At 36.8% G+C, this 20362-nt stretch overlaps 1 protein-coding gene across 1 annotated transcript in view; it reads right to left on the bottom strand.

Annotated features, from left to right (window-relative positions):
* The window catches only part of AXDND1 (axonemal dynein light chain domain containing 1), a 112201-nt gene that overhangs the window by 72418 nt on the left and 19421 nt on the right, over nucleotides 1-20362 (bottom strand). Inside the window, exons 5-11 of the mRNA XM_073216825.1 lie at nucleotides 9918-10038; nucleotides 9236-9321; nucleotides 7271-7327; nucleotides 5962-6064; nucleotides 4627-4748; nucleotides 2696-2836; nucleotides 1887-1991 (exon numbers count right to left, since the gene is read on the bottom strand). Of these exons, the coding sequence (XP_073072926.1) occupies nucleotides 1887-1991; nucleotides 2696-2836; nucleotides 4627-4748; nucleotides 5962-6064; nucleotides 7271-7327; nucleotides 9236-9321; nucleotides 9918-10038 (735 nt within the window). The remainder of the gene's footprint in view (nucleotides 1-1886; nucleotides 1992-2695; nucleotides 2837-4626; nucleotides 4749-5961; nucleotides 6065-7270; nucleotides 7328-9235; nucleotides 9322-9917; nucleotides 10039-20362) is intronic.

The following is a 20362-nucleotide window of genomic DNA, read 5'->3' as shown; positions in this document are numbered from 1 at the left end:
GGGATTCGCTTAGGAAGTGAGTATAGACAGAGAAAAAAATCCAAGGTATGAGCTCTCTAATCTTTAGAAACTGGTGAAATGGGAAGGCACCTGCAAGGGATATCAGTAATAAAGAGCAGACAGCAGAGCAGAAGGAACACTGGGAGAGTATAATGCACCTGAAAGACCTTGTTTCAAGTAAGAACAACTGATCAGTTATGACAAATGCTGCCGGTAAGGCAAGGTAACTGAGAATTGAGAACTGACTCTTGGATTTAGCAACATGGAAGGCACTGGTGCTTGGCAAATCCATTTTGATGGAGTGGGAGGTGTGGTGAATGCCTGACTGGAATGATCAAGTGATAATGAGAGGACAGGAGGCGGAGAGAATCAGTAGGACAGCCTTTTGAAGAAGTTTATAATAAGGGAAACCAAGAAAGAGGGCCAAGCTAGTAGGGGATACGTGGTCCCGGGTCTCTTGTTTGTTGTTTGTAACAGGGGAGTAACCATAGCGTATTCGTACACTGATGGTACTAATGAGGTAGAGAGGGAAAAATTAATGATGCAGGAAAAAGAAGGAATATTTGCTGAAAATATCACAAGTAGGTCAGAGGAGAGGTAATAGTGCACAAATGGAGAGATTGGCCTTAGAAAGGAGCAGCTCATCCATAGTAAGAGAAAGGAAGATAGAATATATGAGCACAGGTGCAAGGGAGTAGGTAGATTCAGGGGTGAGAGCTAGAGTCCTCTTCTGTTTGCTCCTGCTTTTTAGAAAGCAGGCTCATCAGCTCAGAAAGAGGATGGAGAGAGAGTATTAGAGGTATGAGGACAGAAGACAAAGTATAGCATAGTTGTCTACTGAGACAAGAAGGGTGAATTAGCTATAGGAAACAGTAGTACATTCAGTGGGCAAAAATTGGTCAAGGTGCCCCTCTCATTCTAGGAAAGAATAAAATGAAAGTAACAATATATCTTTGAATTTAGGTTTTGTATACATTTATGTTTTTTTCTGACATTTAAAAAAGTAGTCACTCCTTACATGTTATAAAATAAAAGCAGAGGACTATGCTCGATGAAAAGGGACATAAAACAAGCACATTGTGTGGTCTTAGATTAGATATTGGTTTGGACAATCCAATATAAAATACATTTTGGAGATAGTTGGGAAATTTTAAATATGATCTGGGTAATATATGAAGTTAAAGTATTGAAATTACCTAGATAGAGATTATTGACTATAAAAAACAGGCTGTATAACACTATATACAATCAATTCTGGTTTTAAAAGAATGCATATGTGCACATATACATAGGAAAAGATCCATAAGAATATACACTAAGGTATTTATTCAGTATATGTATGCATATATATGTATATACTAGCACATGTCACAAAGGCAGAGGTGATTAACTACATCAGAAACCATAATCTCACATCTGGCCCTTTGCCCAAAAAATTTGCTAACCCTTGAAACAGAATAAAAACATTAACACTGTAGTAGATTCACTAAAATCTAAACAAGAACTAGACTCACAGTAATAATTAGGAAACTGCCAACAAAAACCAGATATCTTTTCATACCCATTGGACTGATAAAAGACATGGGCACAAGGGAAATGTCATACACTGATGAGAAGATGTACCCATACAACTACTTCGTGCATTGTTTGGCAAAATCTAGCAAGACAAGGCTTATGGATATCCTATGGCCCAGTAATTCCACTTGTAGGTATATGCCCTAGAAAACTCGGGCAGGAAGACATTTACAAGATGTGTATTATAACATATATCAACTCCTCCAGGCACTGCTATAATAAAAGGCCTTCAAAAGTTTCCATAAATTTTTGCTTCTGTAAATAAGGTGTGAAGTTAAGTATGTCATGACAGGTAACATTTGGTAACTTACTTGGCATTCTTTTCAGCATCTAAGAGAGCTTGTGCCAAATCCTTGTGTGCCTTTTCTGCTTCTTTTGTTAATTTCATATCATGTGCCCGAATCAGACACAGCTCCCTGAAATAAAGCAAGGAAATTCTATGTTCATGATTGAAGATTTCCAAAAAGTTTCTATCCAGGAAATCAGATTTATACTAAGGAATCCTCTCAGCTATCATGTGTACATCTCTTCCTAGTTTTTCCACCTTATAAACCAAGTCAAGAGGTCTGGTGTATGCTCAGATGGAATCCTGCCAGGTTTGGCAATGGAATCAGGCTGGTGAGAAAAGGCAGAAAGGAGAAGAGAGGAATCCTCTAGAATGGAGTGAAAGCAGACACTGATAGGCAAGCCCTCCAGGCTGCTCTGCCCAACCCTCTGACATGCCTGTCTTGTGCTCTTCATTCCTGCCACTAATTATCTTGCCACAAAATAAGATGGTCACTAATCCTGACTGCTGTACAATGCTTACTCTCTTTGGGATTTGACATCCATAATCATGGCACTGCTCTGCAAACCTGATTAAGATAAACATCTCTATCTTGGAAGGAAGCACAAGAGTTTTTTTCCCTGTTAAATATACACGGAGCCCTAGTTTTGTGTTAACCCGTATAACCCATGTCTCTACATCTTTATCTTCATCTATATCCAATCCTTTCTGTTCTCTTGCTAAACACAAAAGGAAAACAAAGAGTCCTTACCTTTAACCATTTTATTTTCCCTGAATATTTTTTACTCTCTTTATTGACTTGTGTTTTTTGTTTCAGATAATCACAGTTTTTACCTGGTCAGTTCCTCAATAACATTCTTGAAATTGTACAATTCTTCTAAAATGCGCTGGTCCAGCACTCGCTGAGTTACCAAGTCTTTATAGAAGTCAATCATTTGCCGGGCGATTTGGTCAAGCATTTGCACATACCGCTCTCTACATGAGGAAGACGGAAAACAAGACATCACACAGAAGAAGAAGAAGAAGAAGAAGGAGCCAGAGAAGATGTGAGAGAGTAAGTAACGCCAGGGACAGGGCACTATGAAGAGCCTGACTATTACAATACAACCATACTCATGACAGTGCACTTTCTGAAGCAGTACGGGGCTCGCAGGAAGAAAAAGAAGTCTCTGGGGATGAAAAACAAAAAACTACAAATGAAATTAAGTAAGCTAAGCAGGAATGGGAGGTGGTGAGCCAACCCAAGGTCAGGGTCATCCAGGAAATATGCCAACTTTGGGTCCCAGGAACTAAGCCTTAGGCCGGCTTACTGGGGACTTCTACTGGATCCTTGCAACAAGCTTCTAGAACAGGGAGGACTCTGTAAGATACAAAGCTAAGGACAACAGAAGTCTTCTTCACTGAAGATGGGCCCCAGACCTTCAAACGAACTCCTAACACTGTAAAATGCTGGCCTATTGATTATTCAGGACCTGTGACTGTTTGACCATTCCACAAACACATCATGAATGTTTGCAGTAATCACCCTGAAACCTCATTGCTTATTCTCACCTACTGTGTATTCTTAACTCCAACTTTATCCTGATCTAAATCCTTGGCTTTGAAGCCCTTTTCTGATCCTATCTATGGCACTCTGGAGTTAATATTTTTGTCTCCCTAGTGTCTGACTCAATATTTCCTACAGGATTTTGGCTTTGACTTGCCTGGATATCTTTGTCTAGATTTCCTGGGATAGGACCTCCCACCCTATTTTAGCCCCTAGAAGCTAACTCCTGAAACCAGCTGGAAGCATCCCACTCGCACATACTCCTCATAAGGGGAAGGTCTGGATACACTGTTAGTCATCTAATTACTTTGCCATGATTCCTTATCTATTCCTACCTATTCCCCCTGGCTTTGTTCTTGGATTAACAACTCAGACTTGAGCTGTCCCTATCCCCATTCCAATTTGGAATTCTCTTGATGGTGTTTCAACAACTTACTGCTTAGTATCTATCTTGACTAGTCTCTAATTAATGGCTTTGCTCCTAGTTTCTCAGCACCATCAGAGAAGGGACTTCCATAAATCAGGCAGTGGACAAATAGGACAAATTTTTATTATTAATTCCCATTCAAGAGATCTAATAATTTGCCTATGGTTCCATGGTAAGTAAGTTGCAGATGTATCATCTGAACCCAATATTCTCATTCTATTATTCTTTTCATCTTTTTGGAAGGTACCATAATCATAAGAACTGTAAAAGCAATAGTATTTGTCATCATCATCTAATATAATTGTACGTGTTGAGTACCTACTTCTGTGCTCTCATTCCAACCTCACCACAATCCCATGAAGCACCCTAATATTTAACACAGAGTAGGCACTCAATAAATACCACTAACTGATGAATGAATAAATACACAAATGAAAATTGTCATAGTTGCTGTTATCTTCATTTACAGGTGAGAAAACTAAGGCTCAGACTGTGGGTAAGGTCACACACCTAGATGATTTAAAACCAGATCCATTCTGTCTCTATGCTTTTCCACCATTTCACACAGCACTTTACTCCCAATCATAAAAGAATGTGGTATCAAACATCCCAACAGAAATCACCTTAAGGAACCTCTCAACTATTATACTTTTACTACAGAAATATAATGGAAATGCAAGTAGATTCCTTATTATCAACAGAAAAGTGGACTTGTGCAATTTTCTCAAAATCAGATATAAACAAAATATAAAATTCAAAAACAAATGGGGCTACTCCAATAACAGCTCTTACCTGATTTTAGACAGTAGTTCTCCTCTATCTGCACAGTCCACACTGACTTGTCGAATAAGTTCATGCAACACTGTATTGTAAATGGTCTGTTCCTTCTTCAACATATGTAGTAGTTTATGCATCTGATAGAAGATAAGCAAAATAATTAGTATTTATTACAGTCCTGTCAGCAAAAACCATTTTAGGAGGTAGGCAATCTGAATGTGCGTAAATTTTACACCTTGAATAGTTTATTTCATTTATATTTTCCTTAGAAACATGTTAAAATGACGTTATTTTTAAAAATCTGTCTAGTCATGGACCTCTTTACATGATGTACGAAGCAGGTCACAATATAAATCTGTATTATATCTGCCAAAAAATATATGACCTGGATATAATCATGAGTACACATCAGACAAATCAAAACTGAGCAACAGTCTACAGAATAATAGGCCTGTGCTCTTCCAAATATTAAGGTCAAGAAAAACAGAACTGCTTCAGATGACAGATATCTAAAGGAACATGACAATAAAAACACTGTGATCCTGGGATCCTGAAATGGAGGGGAAAATAGCTATAAAAGCCCCTTCTAGGAATAATTGATAAAATTTGAAATTTGACTATGAACTATATGAGATAATACTAATATCAATGTTAAATTTCCTGACTTCAATAACCATATCATGGTTATCTTACATGGGTATGTAAGAACATGCCCTTATCCATAGGAAATATACCCTGAAGTGTTTGGTGGTAAAGAGGCACGATGCCACCAGTTTACTCTAAAATGGTTCAGAAAAAAGCTATACATTTACAGAGAGATGTAGAGGGGAAGAGAAAATGATAAAGCAAATAGTGCACAATGTAAACAACTGGTGAATCTGGGTAAAGGATTCAATAAACAAATAGCCGTCATAAAGAAAAAAATTTATTATCTACATTAGACTGAAAGAGCTCTTTCATTAAGTAAAATTATACAAAAATTCTAAGTGCAAGAAAGCATGGTTTCTTTGCAGTATTTTTTAGTGGTACATAAAATAATAAGGGTCTTATAATCAATGGTGCCTTATATTCAATAAAATATAGTAATAATGCTAACAACTATACAGTGTTTACCACATCAAGCACTGTTCTAAGCACCTGACATTCATTATGTCCTTTAATCTCCACAACTCTATGAGGTAGATACTACTATTATCTGTAATTTAGATGAAGAAATCGGGGCACAAATATATTAAATGACTTGACCAAAGTCACCAACTAATAAATGGCAGGGCCCGGATTCCAATCCAGGCCTTCTACCCCCAGAGTGCATGTGCTTAACCATGATGTTACCTTGATCTTTGCAATTACCTGGGTTGGCCCCGCATATTCTTCATTTTCCACACCAGCCCTCTCTAGCATAGTATCCATCACATCATTCAGCTGGACCACTTCTACTCTTTTATTAGGTTTCCTAAAAGATTAAGATCTAGTGTTACAATACAATAGGTCATCCTCAAATGGCATAAAGAATATGTATAAAGAAAACATATATACCATGGAATGGCACTTGAAAGGATTAAGCCTGTATGTGTTGATCTACTGTAATACAGTAAAAAAAATACAAATAGTTTCATCTATGTTGGTTCATATTACAGAATATGAAACCCTCTTTTTCTTATAAGAAAATAATACTTCCCCCACAAATTCTATAAACTTATTGTGAAGGATTGTAAGAACATAGAAAACATAGTGAAATAACACCAAGCTGTTACTTTTACAATGTAAAATAAGAAACGGGAAAGAGGAGAGATAAGAAAACAAAAAGACTATGGCAAAATGGAAAGATACCAATGGTTCAATGTAGGATACAGAAGTATTTTATATATAATATAGCAATCCCATTTCTGAGTATTTATCCAAAAGAAATGAAATCAGGATCTCAAAGAAATATTAGTATTCCCATGTTCAGTGCAGCACTATTTACAATAGCCAAGATGTGGAAACAACATAAACTGATGGATGAATGCATTAAAAAATGTGGTATATACACATAATGGGACATTACTCAGCCTTAAAAAACATGGATATTCTGTAATATGAACCAACATAGATGAAACTAAAGAACATTATGCTAAATGAAGTAAGCCAGTCACAGAAGGACAGATACTGCATGGTTGCACTTAGGTGAAGTTATCTAAAACACTTAAAAACTCATAGAATCAGAGACTGGAATGGTGGTGTCCAGGGTAGGGAAGAGGGAAATGGGAAACTGCTAATCACAGCATAAAGTTTCAGTTATGCAAGATGCAAGCTCTATGGATCTGTTATAAAATACTGTATCTATAGTTAACAATACTATATTGCACACTTAAAAATTTGCTAAAAATATATTTCATGTTAAGTGTTTTTACCACAACAAAATTTTAAAAACCCAAAAAGAAATTTTAAACTATAAAATGTGTATTTTACAGTATTTAAATATTACTATAAATTTGTAAAAAACTGAATATGCAATTAGACAAATGAAAACACTGATTAAATAGTAGAATTGTGGGCAATTGTTCTATTGAGTTTCTCCTATAATTTTTACTTATTGTGTGTAATAAAGTACCAAGAAAAAGGAATTTATATGTATATAGTTCTTTCTGAGAAACTTGAAAAAATAAACTGTACTTACATGGATGGGAAGAGCAATAGCCTGTTTTCACTATCTGTGAGAAGAGTAGTATATTTGCTACAATAAATAAGACAAGTAAATGTTATGGTAAGAAAATTATCTGGCTGATTTATCATGTATCACAACATGATAAACCTAAGATCTCATGAAATTGAGAAGCCTGGTGGCATTCCAAAACGTCCATCATATTGCACACAAGATCATACTTACATACTTTACAAACACAGATATAATGATGTTTATCATATTTGGAACATTTTTAAATAATGGATCTTCAATCACATTCCACAATATGTCAAATATAAAAATGTCCTTGATTCATTTTTTAAAAAAGGCCTTTTCAAAGGTGGAAGGGTATTCAGTGACTAAACAGGTTATAAAATTCATAAGCAGAGATGAAACTAGTACCCAGTTTTCCCAACTCCTAGTCATATATGTTTTCTGAAAGTGCTTGTTTACACCTAAATGAACATCACAGTGAGAACCACATGGTAATCCCTTAACTTCATTACCATTTATATATTTATCTCTTCCCCTAGTTAATGAGCATTTCCTTTGGTTCTGATCCCTACTAGAATTTAGTTGGTTAATAAGGCCCATTTTTAGAATGTAAATAGGTGAAAAATCTCTAAGGAATATAAAGATTCAAAATGAAGTTTCAAAAATGAGTATGTGAGAGGGAGTGAAAGCAATGATACCCCAGGAGCTATGAGCACACCTAGCTCCCAGGTCTTGTTTTCTAAGTATCATTCTCCACTAAAAGAAATCAGTACTCCCTGGAGAAGTGATTCTTAGCTTATTCTAGAGCTGGAGTTGGGAAATACAAGATGAACATGGAAATTTTAATGAGCTAAAAAGTAAGTGAACATTCAAGGAATGATGGGGACATATTCAAACAACAAAAGAGCCAGCTCAAAGAAGCTGCCATTGGCCAAGTCTGAAAATTTTTGAACATCAAAATAAATAATGACAGTGAGGAATTATAACCCATTGAAAAAAATGGTAATTCACAAGTCTATATGGTAAAATGCCAACTAAAAACTATAGAAGAAATGATGGAGCTAAAAAAGGCATCAAAGAGAACTATAATGAGAGGGTTGCCAGGAAACATATATTAAAGTGTTTGATGGCAAAGGGTCATGATGTCTCCAAACTTACTCTTGAATTGTTTAAGTGTGTGTGTGCGTGTGTGTGTTAAAGCAAATAAGTCAAAATGTAAACAGTGAGTCAGGGTACAGAGTACATGGGAGTTCCTTGTCCTATTTTTTGACTTTTTTATAATTTTAGAACTATATAAAAATAAAAAGTTACACCCCAAAAAGAGCTCTATTTAGTTCTCTTTGACAAAATATTGCTTTGAAACCCACCATCATAAGGAAAAGCCATATAACATATATTATTATATGTGTAACATAAGGTAAAGAGTGACAGCCTCTGGATATTTTATTATAAAACATTAATCCAAAGTTCTAGTTTTTTAAACTATGAAACATTCTAGTGTTATTTCAGAAAATAATAGCGAGATCTCATTTTCAATCCCATCAACAGGAATCAAAGAAAACTGGAGGTCACTAGTCTGCCACCAGAGGTAAGCCCTAGAGATGGCATTATGAGACTCCAGCTTAGCAGTTACTTTCCTTTTTCTCCATGGTTATTGCTCAAAACCATCCCTTAAGAGGCATAGTCAAGCATTGAGAACAAAAATCTATTTCCTTTAAATTCAAAATTAAACAAAAGAAAGACAGTGAACAATTTAATCACCAAAATCCCAAAAATTTTAAAGACTTTTTCATTAGTTTTTGATATCGTTCTTAAATTGTATTAGGATGGTAGCCCAAATGTTTCCTGCATTTCAGTGTCAATATTGCCTGGGAACATGAGTGAACTGTTCTCAGGTTCCTCTATGTCTGGGAAGGAGGAAACAGTTCAATTTGTCAGATATTCAGTATATACCATAATACTCACTCATCATAACACTCCAAACCTGAAACTCCTGTATTTGACACAATATGAAATTCTTCAGGAATCAAAGTATCTGTTAGTTTCTTTGGCTTAAAAAGAAAGAATGAATGACAAAAATGAAGACACGAGTAGATGAAAATAACTGAGTTGTACAAATCTTAATTCCTACCCAAAAAGGACAGTATTTATTAAGTTAAGAGATTTTGATTAGAGAAATAACAATATTAGTAAAATGGGCCATGCTAAGTAGGAAAACTTTTGGCAGAGCCACGTTAAAAAAAAAATAACTATGAATTAAAGAAAAGCCTTGGTTTTAGTATTAGTTACTGTGTCCCATATACTCAAAAATCCAATGACTTTAAGATTCAATAGGAATTTAAAATTTACCTTATCTACATGGAAAAAATAAGAATGCTACAACTTTAAACTCTGGATTTCTAAAAAAAAAAAAAAAATCTAGTCTCCTATACTATATATTCTAAAGTAGAAAACTGTAGTTTGGAACATGGCTTAAAATATTTTTTATCTTTTCACACTAAATTCCCTTTTCTGGAAATGGAAAGTGCTATGAAAACTGATAGGCAATACATGTCACTGTTACAGTTCAACATTGCTTTGTATTTTGAGGAAATGTTTTCTTCTTAAGTTGAGAGAGAGGAAATTATTTGTCAAACACTTGATTTACCTTATGAGTCACAATGACACCATCATGTGACTGTAATGAACGGTCCAAAGCTGGGGGACAAACTGTATTTTCCCGAGTCTCTCCTTTAACATATTTCACATCATACAGGAAAGAAATATCCCTAAAAAATAATAGAAATATATTTATAAAATAAATTTTCTGTCTGGCTACTGGATAAGAGGATAAAATAGGTCCACAAAGATCCTTCTAGTGGGTAACAAAGGACATAAAACTGGTCTCCTTGCCTCATACTTGACTAAGAAGGCTAAGACATTAGACATGAGTTTCCCCAGATTCTACCTCCTCCACATCAAATTTCTTATCAAATTTCTTATTCACATAACAAATTCTTTCCTTTCCTTTCCTTAAATCTCTGGTTAAGATGTTTTCTCTTCCTCAGAATTATTTCCTGCACTTATGTCCTTGATTTCATCTGTGCCCACATTCCTGTGGATCTCATTCCATAAGTCACGATTTCTGGGTACTTTCACCACTCTTAGAATAATACTCTTTTTGTATAACACAAATCTTTCCCCCTTCTAAAAATATTCCCTTGACCATACACTGTTGTGTTGTTAGTAGAATCTATCTATTATCTAGCTACCTATATTTCTATATCTGTCTGCTTGTCTGTCTATCTATCTCTCGCTTTCTGTTTAAACATCAGACTTCTGGAAATTTCCCTGCACTCTGATTTTCATCCTTACCTCTCTTCCAAAACAATTTTTCAGAAAGCTGACCATAACTTTCCACGGCTAAGTCTTCAGTTATTTTCTTTTTTTTAAAACTTTTTTATTAAGGTATGATTGATATACACTCTTCTGAGGGTTTCACATGAAAAACAATGTGATTACTACATTTACCCATATTATCAAGTCCCCACCCATACCCCAATGCAGTCACTGTCCATCAGTGCAGCAAGTTGCTAGAGATCCACTATGTCCCTTCTCTGTGATACACTGTTCTCCCCGTGATCCCACACACCATGTGTACTAAACATAATACCCCTCAGTCCCCTTCTCCCTCCCTCCCACACCCCTCCCCTTTGAGAACCACTAGTTCATTCTTGGAGTCTCTGAGTCTGCTGCCATTTTGTTCCTTCAGTTTTGCTTCGTTGTTATACTCCACAAATGAGGGAAACCACTTGGCATTTGTCTTTCTCCGCCTGGCTTATTTCACTGAGCATAAAGTCCTCCAGCTCCATCCATGTTGTTGCAAATGGTAGGATTTGTTTCTTTCTTATGGCTGAATAGTATTCCATTGTATATATGTACCACATCTTCTTTATCCATTCATCTACTGATGGACACTTAGGTTGCTTCCATATCTTGGCTATTGTAAAAATTGTTGTGATAAACATAGGGGTGCATATGTCTTTTTGAATCTGAGAAGTTGTATTCTTTGGGTATATTCCAAGGAGTGGGATTCTGGGGTCAAATGTATTTCTATTTTTAGTTTTTTGAGGAACCTCCATATTCCTTTCCACAATGGTTGGACTAGCTTACATTCCCACCAGCCGTGTAGGAGGGTTCCCCTTTCTCCACATCCTCGTCTGCATTTGTGTTCTTAGTCTTTTTGATGCTGGCCATCCTAACTGGTGTGAGGTGATACCTCATTGTGGTTTTAATTTGCATTTCCCTGATGAGTAGCAATGTGGAGCATCTTCTCATGTGTCTGTTGGCCATCTGGATTTCTTCTTTGGAGAACTGTCTGTTCATATCCTCTGCCCATTTGTTAATCAGGCTATTTGTTTTTTGGGTGTTGAGGTGCATAAGTTCTTTATATATTTTGGATGTTAACCCCTTGTTGGATATGTCATTTACAAATATATTCTCCCATACTGTAGGATGCCTTTTTGTTTTGTTGATGATGTCCTTTGCTGTACAAAAACTTTTTAGTTTGATGTAGTCCCATAAGTTCATTTTTGCTTTTGTTTCCCTTGCTCGAGGAGATGGGTTCAGGAAGAAGTTGCTCATGCTTATATTCAGGAGATGTTTGCCTATGTTGTCTTCTAAGAGTTTTATAGTTTCATGACTTACATTCAAGTCTTTCATCCATTTCAAGTTTACTTTTGTGTATGGGGTTAAACAATAATCCAGTTTCATTCTCTTGCATGTAGCTGTCCAGTTTTGCCAACACCAGCTGTTGAAGAGGTTGTCATTTCCCCATTGTATGTCAATGGCTCCTTTATATATATATATATATATATTAATTGACCATATATGGTTGGGTTTATATCAGGGCTCTTTAGTCTGTTCCATTGGTCTATGGGTCTGTTCTTGTGCCAGTACCAAATTGTCTTGATTACTGTGGCTTTGTAGTAGAGCTTGAAGTTGGGGAGTGTAATTCCCCCTGCTTTATTCTTCCTACTCAGGATTGCTTTGGCTATTCAAGGTCTTTTGTGGTTCCATATGAATTTTAGGACGATTTTCTCTAGTTCGTTGAAGAATGCTGTTGGTATTTTGATAGGAATTGCATTGAATCTATAGATTGTTTTAGGCAGGACTGTCATTTTAACAATATTAATTCTTCCTATCCATGAGCACGGGATGTGTTTCCATTTATTGGTATCTTCTTTAATTTCTCTTAAGAGTGTCTTGTAGTTTTCAGGGTATAGGTCTTTCACTTCTTTGGTTAGGTTTATTCCTAGGTATTTTATTCTTTTTTATGCTATTGTGAATGGAATTGTTTTCCTGATTTCTCTCTTCTAGTTCTTGTTAGTGTATAGGAATGCCACAGATTTCTGGGTATTAATTTTGTATCCTGCAACTTTGCTGAATTCAGATATTAGATCTAGTAGTTTTGGAGTGGATTCTTTAGAGTTTTTTATGTACAACATCATGTCATCTGCAAACAGGGACAGATTAACTTCTTCCTTGCCAATCTGGGTGCCTTTTATTTTTTTGTGTTGTCTGATTGCCATGGCTAGAACCACCAGTACTATGTTGAATAGAAGTGGGGAGAGTGGGCATCCTTGTCTTATTCCTGATCTTAAAGGAAAAGCTTTCAGCTTCTCAGTGTTAAGTATAAGGGTTGTTGGCTGTGGGTCGTCATATATAGCCTTTATTATGTTGAGGTACTTGCCCTCTATACCCATTTTATTGAGAGTTTTTATCATGAATGGATGTTGAATTTTGTCAAATGCTTTTTCAGCATCTATGGAGATGATCATGTGGTTTTTGTCCTTCTTTTTGTTGGTGTGGTGGATGATGTTGATGGATTTTCTAATGTTGTACCATCCTTGCATCCCTGGAATAAATCTTACTTGATCATGATGGATGATCTTTTTGATGTATTTTTGAATTTGGTTTGCTAATATTTTGTTGAGTATTTTTGCATCTATGTTCATCAGGGATACTGGTCTGTAATTTTCTTTTTTTGTGGTGTCTTTGCTTGGTTTTGGTATTAGAGTGATACTAGCCTCATAGAATGAGTTTGGAAGTATTCCCTCCTCTTCTATTTTTTGGAAAACTTTAAAGAGAATGGGTATTAGGTCTTCACTAAATGTTTGATAAAATTCAGTGGCGAAGCCATCTGGTCCAGGGGTTTTGTTCTTAGGTAGGTTTTTGACTACCAGTTCAATTTCATTGCTGGTAATTGGTCTGTTCAGATTTTCTGTTTCTTCCTTGGTCAGCCTTGGAAGGTTGTATTTTTCTAGAAAGTTGTCCATTTCTTCTAGGTTATCCCTTTTTTTTTTTTTAAAGTTTTAGGGCTTGAGTTTTTATAGAACCTTTTTTGGGGGGGTTGGTGTAAGGCATGATGTATACATGTGATTTATATTTGCTTTGATGTTTTTTTTTTTTTGAGAGGGCATCTCTCATATTTATTGATCAAATGGTTTTTAACAACAATAAAATTCAGTATAGGGGGGTCAATGCTCAATGTACAATCATTAATCCATCTCAAGCCTAATTCTCATCAGTCTCCAATCTTCTGAAGCATAACGAACAAGTTCTTACATGGTGAACGAATTCTTACATAGTGAATAAATTCTTACATGGTGAACAGTACAAGGGCATTCATCACAGAAACTTTTGGTTTTGATCACGCATTATGACCTATAAACAATCAGGTCAAATATGAATATTCGTTTGATTTTTGTACTTGATTTATATGTTGATCCCACATTTCTCCCTCTATTATTATTATTATTTTTATTTTTAATAAAATGCTGAAGTGGTAGGTAGATGCAAGATAAAGGTAGAAAACATAGTTTAGTGCTGTAAGAGGGCAAATGTAGATGATCAGATGATCAGGTGTGTGCCTATGGACTAAGTATTAATCCAGGCTAGACAAGGGCAGCAAAACATCCACGGATGCAGAAGATTTCTCTCAAAGCAGGGGGGGTGAGGTTCTGGGCCTCACCTCTGTTGATCCCCAAATTCTCACCTGATGGCCCCCCTGCGACTGTGCCTGTCTTAGGTTGTTCCTCCCTTGAGGAATCTTAGCCGTCTCTGGCTAACCAGTCATCTTCCGGGGCCATACAGGGAGATGTAAAGTTGGTAAGTGAGAGAGAAGCCATATTGTTTGAAAAGGTTAGCTTTTTACTTCTTTGCAGATTTATGCCCTATGGCTTCTATGCCCAGCACTTGTCTCGAGGTATCTTTACCACCTGGAGGAATTATGATACTCGGTAAATTCGATATGAGGCACGAATTCTATTTAAGGGTTGCAATTAGGAAGAAAGAAGAAAAGCTACAGATGTAGCATATGGAAGGAAACATGGGAGGATTGATTATTTCTTTGACATATCTTCTTGTAGAGTACCTTAAGTATGTATAGGTTTTAAACTACTAACTAATTTGCACACACATATTAACATAATAGGAATACGGTGACATAAAAAAAGCAAATCTATAATTACCATCCATCTCCAGTGAAGCCAAGAAAACCATTTAGGCACCCTAGGCATTTGTGAAAATTTGTCTATGATATGATGGATATTGTCCAACTGTACTTGAACCATCAGACAAATTAAAGCAGCCCATTTCTGGGATCTGTTCACATCCCATATGTTCTTTTAACCATCGATAGTCTATAGTCATGAGATTTTGGAGTGCTACAACTTGCACCCCTCCCAACTCCTGGTTGAGTTCCAACAGTACAGATCCGGTCAAATTCGTTGTCTCACTGTATGCACATGCCAGCCTAGACATCTCCCTCCTCATTCCTATGACAAGTCCAGGAGACGGTGGGCTGGATGCAGCCACAACTGCAGCATCGTCCAGACCCTGTGGAGGCTTTTTGATGATCATCCCCTGGCACAAGTCCTCCAGAGAGTGCTGATGCCGGAAGCTCCTCCTCATATGGTATCTTAGTTCATTTTCTGGGTATCCAAGCTAGGCCTTGATCTTCTGCATAGAAACAAACAGACCCTTTGCCCACACTTTGACATGCCCTTTATACCACTGTGCAGAACTCATTGGAGGTCAGCACACAGTAACTGCTTTTTTTTTTATTATTATTATTTTTTTATTTTTATTAAGACAAAGGAATATTATCAGAAAAGAGTACCTTTATAGCCGATCATCTGACACCCTTTAAGTGATCAAAATTAAGGATATTTAAAGCATGCGTTAATCTTTGATTTACCAATAGTTTTATCCTATCAAGGAGTAATCCCCCTTTTCTTTCTTTCTTTCTTTCTTTTTTTAATTTTTAATCTACACTTACATGAAGAATACTATGTTTACTATGCTCTCCCCTATATCAGGTCCCCCCTAACAACCACATTACGGTTACTGTCCATCAGCTGAGCAAAATGTTGTAGAGTCACTACTTGTCCTCTCTGTGTTGTGCAGCCCACCCTCCCCTTTCTCCCTCCCCCCCATGCATGCTAATCTTAATACCCCCTTCTTCTTCCCCCACCCCATTATCCCTCCCTGCCCACCCATCCTCCCCAGTTCCATTCCCTTTGATACCTGTTAGTCCATTTTTGGGTTCTGTAATTCCGCTACTGTTTTATTCCTTCAGTTTTTCCTTTGTTCCTATACTCCTCAGATGAGTGAAATCATTTGGTATTTCTCTTTCTCCGCTTGGCTTATTTCACTGAGCATAATACTCTCCAGCTCCATCCATGTTGCTGCAAATGGTTGGATTTTTCCACTTCTTATGGCTGAGTAGTATTCCATTGTGTATATGTACCACATCTTCTTTCTCCATTCATCTACTGATGGACATTTAGGTTGCTTCCAATTCTTGGCTATTGTAAATAGTGCTGTGATAAACATAGGGGTGCATCTGTCTTTCTCAAACTTGATTGCTGCATTCTTAGACTAAATTCCTAGGAGTGGAATTCCTGGGTCACATGGTAGGTCTGTTTTGAGCATTTTGATGAACCTCCATACTGCTTTCCACAATGGTTGAACTAATTTACATTCCCACCAGCAGTGTAGGAGGGTTCCCCTTTCTCCACAGCCTCGCCAGCATTTGTTGTTGTTTGTCTTTTGGATGGCAGCTATCCTTACTGGTGTGAGGTGATACCTCATTGTAGTTTTAATTTGCATTTCTCTGATAATTAGCGATGTGGAGCATCTTTTCATGTGTCTCTTGGCCATCTGTATTTCTTTTTTAGAGAACTGTCTGTTCAGTTCCTCTGCCCATTTTTTAATTGGGTTATTTGTTTTTTGTTTGTTGAGGCGTGTGAGCTCTTTATATATTCTGGACATCAAGCCTTTATAGGATCTGTCATTCTCAAATATATTCTCCCATACTGTAGGGTTCCTTTTTGTTCTATTGATGGTGTCTTTCGCTGTACAGAAGCTTTTCAGCTTAATGTAGTCCCACTTGTTCATTTTTGCTGTTGTTTCCCTTGCCCGGGAAGATATGTTCAAGAAGAGGTCACTCATGTTTATGTCTAAGAGGTTTTTGCCTATGTTTTTTTCCAAGAGTTTAATGGTTTCATGACTTACATTCAGGTCTTTGATCCATTTTGAGTTTACCTTTGTATATGGGTTAGACAATGGTCCAGTTTCATTCTCCTACATGTAGGTGTCCAGTTTTGCCAGCACCATCTGTTGAAGAGACTGTCATTTTGTCATTGTATGTCCATGGCTCCTTTATCAAATATTAATTGACCATATATGTTTGGGTTAATTTCTGGAGTCTCTAATCTGTTCCACTGGTCTGTGGCTCTGTTCCTGTGCCAGTACCAAATTGTCTTGATTACTATGGCTTTGTAGTAGAGCTTGAAGTTGTGGAGTGAGATACCCCCTACTTTATTCTTCTTTTTCAGGATTGCTTTGGCTATTCAGGGTCTTTGGTGTTTCCATATGAATTTTTGAATTATTTGTTCCAATTCATTGAAGAATGTTGCTGGTAATTTGATAGGGATTGCATCAAATCTGTATATTGCTTTGGGCAGGATGGCCATTTTGACGATATTAATTCTTCCTAGCCATGAGCATGGGATGAGTTTCCATTTATTAGTGTCCCCTTTAATTTCTCTTAAGAGTGACTTGTAGTTTTCAGAGTATAAGTCTTTCACTTCTTTGGTTAGGTTTATTCCTAGGTATTTTATTCTTTTTGATGCAATGGTGAATGGAATTGTTTTCCTGATTTCTCTTTCTATTGATTCATTGTTAGTGTATAGGAAAGCTACAGATTTCTGTGTGTTAATTTTGCATCCTGCAACTTTGCTGTATTCCGATATCAGTTCTAGTAGTTTTGGAGTGGAGTCTTTAGGGTTTTTTATGTACAGTATCATATCATGTGCAAATAGTGACAGTTTAACTTCTTCTTTACCAATCTGGATTCCTTGTGTTTCTTTGTTTTGTCTGATTGCCGTGGCTAGGACCTCCAGTACTAAGTTAAATAACAGTGGGGAGAGTGGGCATCCCTGTCTGGTTCCCGATCTCAGAGGAAATGCTTTCAGCTTCTCGCTGTTCAGTATAATGCTGGCTGTGGGTTTATCATATATGGCCTTTATTATGTTGAGGTACTTGGCCTCTATTCCCATTTTGCTGAGAGTTTTTATCATGAATGGATGTTGAATTTTGTCAAATGCTTTTTCAGCATCTATGGAGATGATCATGTGGTTTTTGTCTTTCTTTTTGTTGATGTGGTGGATGATGTTGATGGATTTTCGAATGTTGTACCATCCTTGCATCCCTGGGATGAACCCCACTTGGTCATGGTGTATGATCCTTTTGATACACTGTTGAATTCTGTTTGCTAATATTTTATTGAGTATTTTTGCATCTACATTCATCAGGGATATTGGTCTGTAATTTTCTTTTTTGGTGGGGTCTTTGCCTGGTTTTGGTATTAGGGTGATGTTGGCTTCATAGTTTGGGAGTATTCCCTCTTCTTCTATTTTGTGGAACACTTTAAGGAGAATGGGTATTATGTCTTCTCTGTGTGTCTGATAAAATTCCGAGGTAAATCCGTCCGGCCCCGGGGTTTTGTTCTTGGGTAGTTTTTTGATCACCGTTTCAATTTCCTTGCTCGTAATTGGTTTGTTTAACTTTTGTGTTTCTTCCTTGGTCTTGTATTTCTGTGGAGTCTGTCGTGATTTTTCCATTCTCATTTCTGATTATGTTGATTTGTGTTGATTCTCTTTTTCTCTTAATAAGTTTGGCTAGAGGCTTATCTATTTTGTTTATTTTCTCGAAGAACCAGCTCTTGGTTTCGTTGATTTTTGCTGTTGTTTTATTCTTCTCAATTTTGTTTATTTCTTCTCTGATCTTTATTATGTCCCTCCTTCTGCTGACTTTAGGCCTCATTTGTTCTTCTTTTTCCAGTTTTGATAATTGTGATGTTAGACTATTCATTTGGGATTGTTCTTCCTTCTTCAAGTGTGCCTGGATTTCTATATACTTTCCTCTTAAGATTGCTTTTGCTGCGTCCCACAGAAGTTGGGGCTTAGTGTTGTTGTTGTCGTTTGTTTCTATATATTCCTTGATCTCTATTTTGATTTGTTCATTGATCCATTGATTATTTAGTAGCATGTTGTTAAGCCTCCATGTGTTTGTGAGCCTTTTTGTTTTCTTTGTAGAATTTATTTATACTTTTATACCTTTTTGGTCTGAAAAATTGGTTGGTAGAATTTCAATATTTTGGAGTTTACTGAGGCTCTTTTTGTGAGCTAGTATGTGGTCTATTCTGGAGAATGTTCCATGTGCACTTGAGAAGAATGTATATCCTGTTGCTTTTGGATGTAGAGCTCTATAGATGTCTATTAGGTCCATCTGTTCTAGTGTGTTGTTCAGTGCCTGTGTGTCCTTACTTATTTTCTGCCCGGTGGATCTATCCTTTGCGGTGAGTGGTGTGCTGAAGTCTCCTACAATGAATGCATTGCAGTCTATTTCCCTCTTTAGTTCTGTTAGTATTTGCTTCACATATGCTGGTGCTCCTGTATTGGGTGCATATATATTTAGAATGGTTATATCCTCTTGTTGGACTGAGCCTTTATCATTATATAGTATCCTTCTTTATCTCTTGTTACTTTCTTTGTTTTGAAGTCTATTTTGTCTGATATTAGTACTGCAACCCCTGCTTTCTTCTCACTGTTGTTTGCCTGAAATATGTTTTTCCATCCCTTGACTTTTAGTCTATACTTATCTTTGGGTTTAAGGTGAGTTTCTTGTAAGCAGCATATAGATGGGTCTTGCTTTTTTATCCATTCTATTACTCTATGTCTTTTGATTGGTGCATTAAGTCCATTTACATTTAGGGTGACTATTGAGAGATATGTACTTATTGCCATTGCAGGCTTTAGATTCGTGGTTACCAAAGGTTCAAGGTTAGCTTCTTTAGTATCTTACTGCCTAACTTAGCTCGCTTATTGAGCTGTTATATATACTGTCTGGAGATTCTTTTCTTCTCTCCCTTCTTATTCCTCCTCCTCCATTCTTCATATGTTGTGTGTTTTGTTCTGTGCTCTTTTCAGGAGTGCTCCCATCTAGAGCAGTCCCTGTAGGATGCCTTGTAGAGGTGGTTTGTGGGAAGCAAATTCCCTCAGCTTTTGCTTGTCTGGGAATTGTTTAATCCCGCCATCATATTTAAATGATAGTCGTGCTGGATACAGTATCCTTGGTTCAAGGCCCTTCTGTTTCATTGCATTAAGTATATCATGCCATTCTCTTCTGGCCTGTAAGGTTTCTGTCGAGAAGTCTGATGTTAGCCTGATGGGTTTTCCTTTATAGGTGAACTTTTTCTCTCTAGCTGCCTTTAAAACTCTTTCCTTGTCCTTGATCCTTGCCATTTTAATTACTATGTGTCTTGGTGTTGTCCTCCTTGGATCCTTTCTGTTGGGGGTTCTGTGTAATTCCATGGTCTGTTCGATTATTTCCTCCCCGAGTTTGGGGAAGTTTTCAGCAATTATTTCTTCAAAGAGACTTTCTTTCCCTTTTCCTCTTTCTTCTTCTTCTGGTATCCCTATAATACGAATATTATTCCTTTTGGCTTGGTCACATAGTTCTCTTAGTGTTGTTTCATTCCTGGAG

The sequence above is a fragment of the Manis javanica genome, chromosome 11 (assembly GCF_040802235.1).
Source record: "Manis javanica isolate MJ-LG chromosome 11, MJ_LKY, whole genome shotgun sequence".
NCBI lineage: Eukaryota > Metazoa > Chordata > Mammalia > Pholidota > Manidae > Manis > Manis javanica.
The sequence above is the reverse complement of the archived record's forward strand: the minus strand, read 5'-3'. Positions and strand labels throughout refer to the sequence as shown.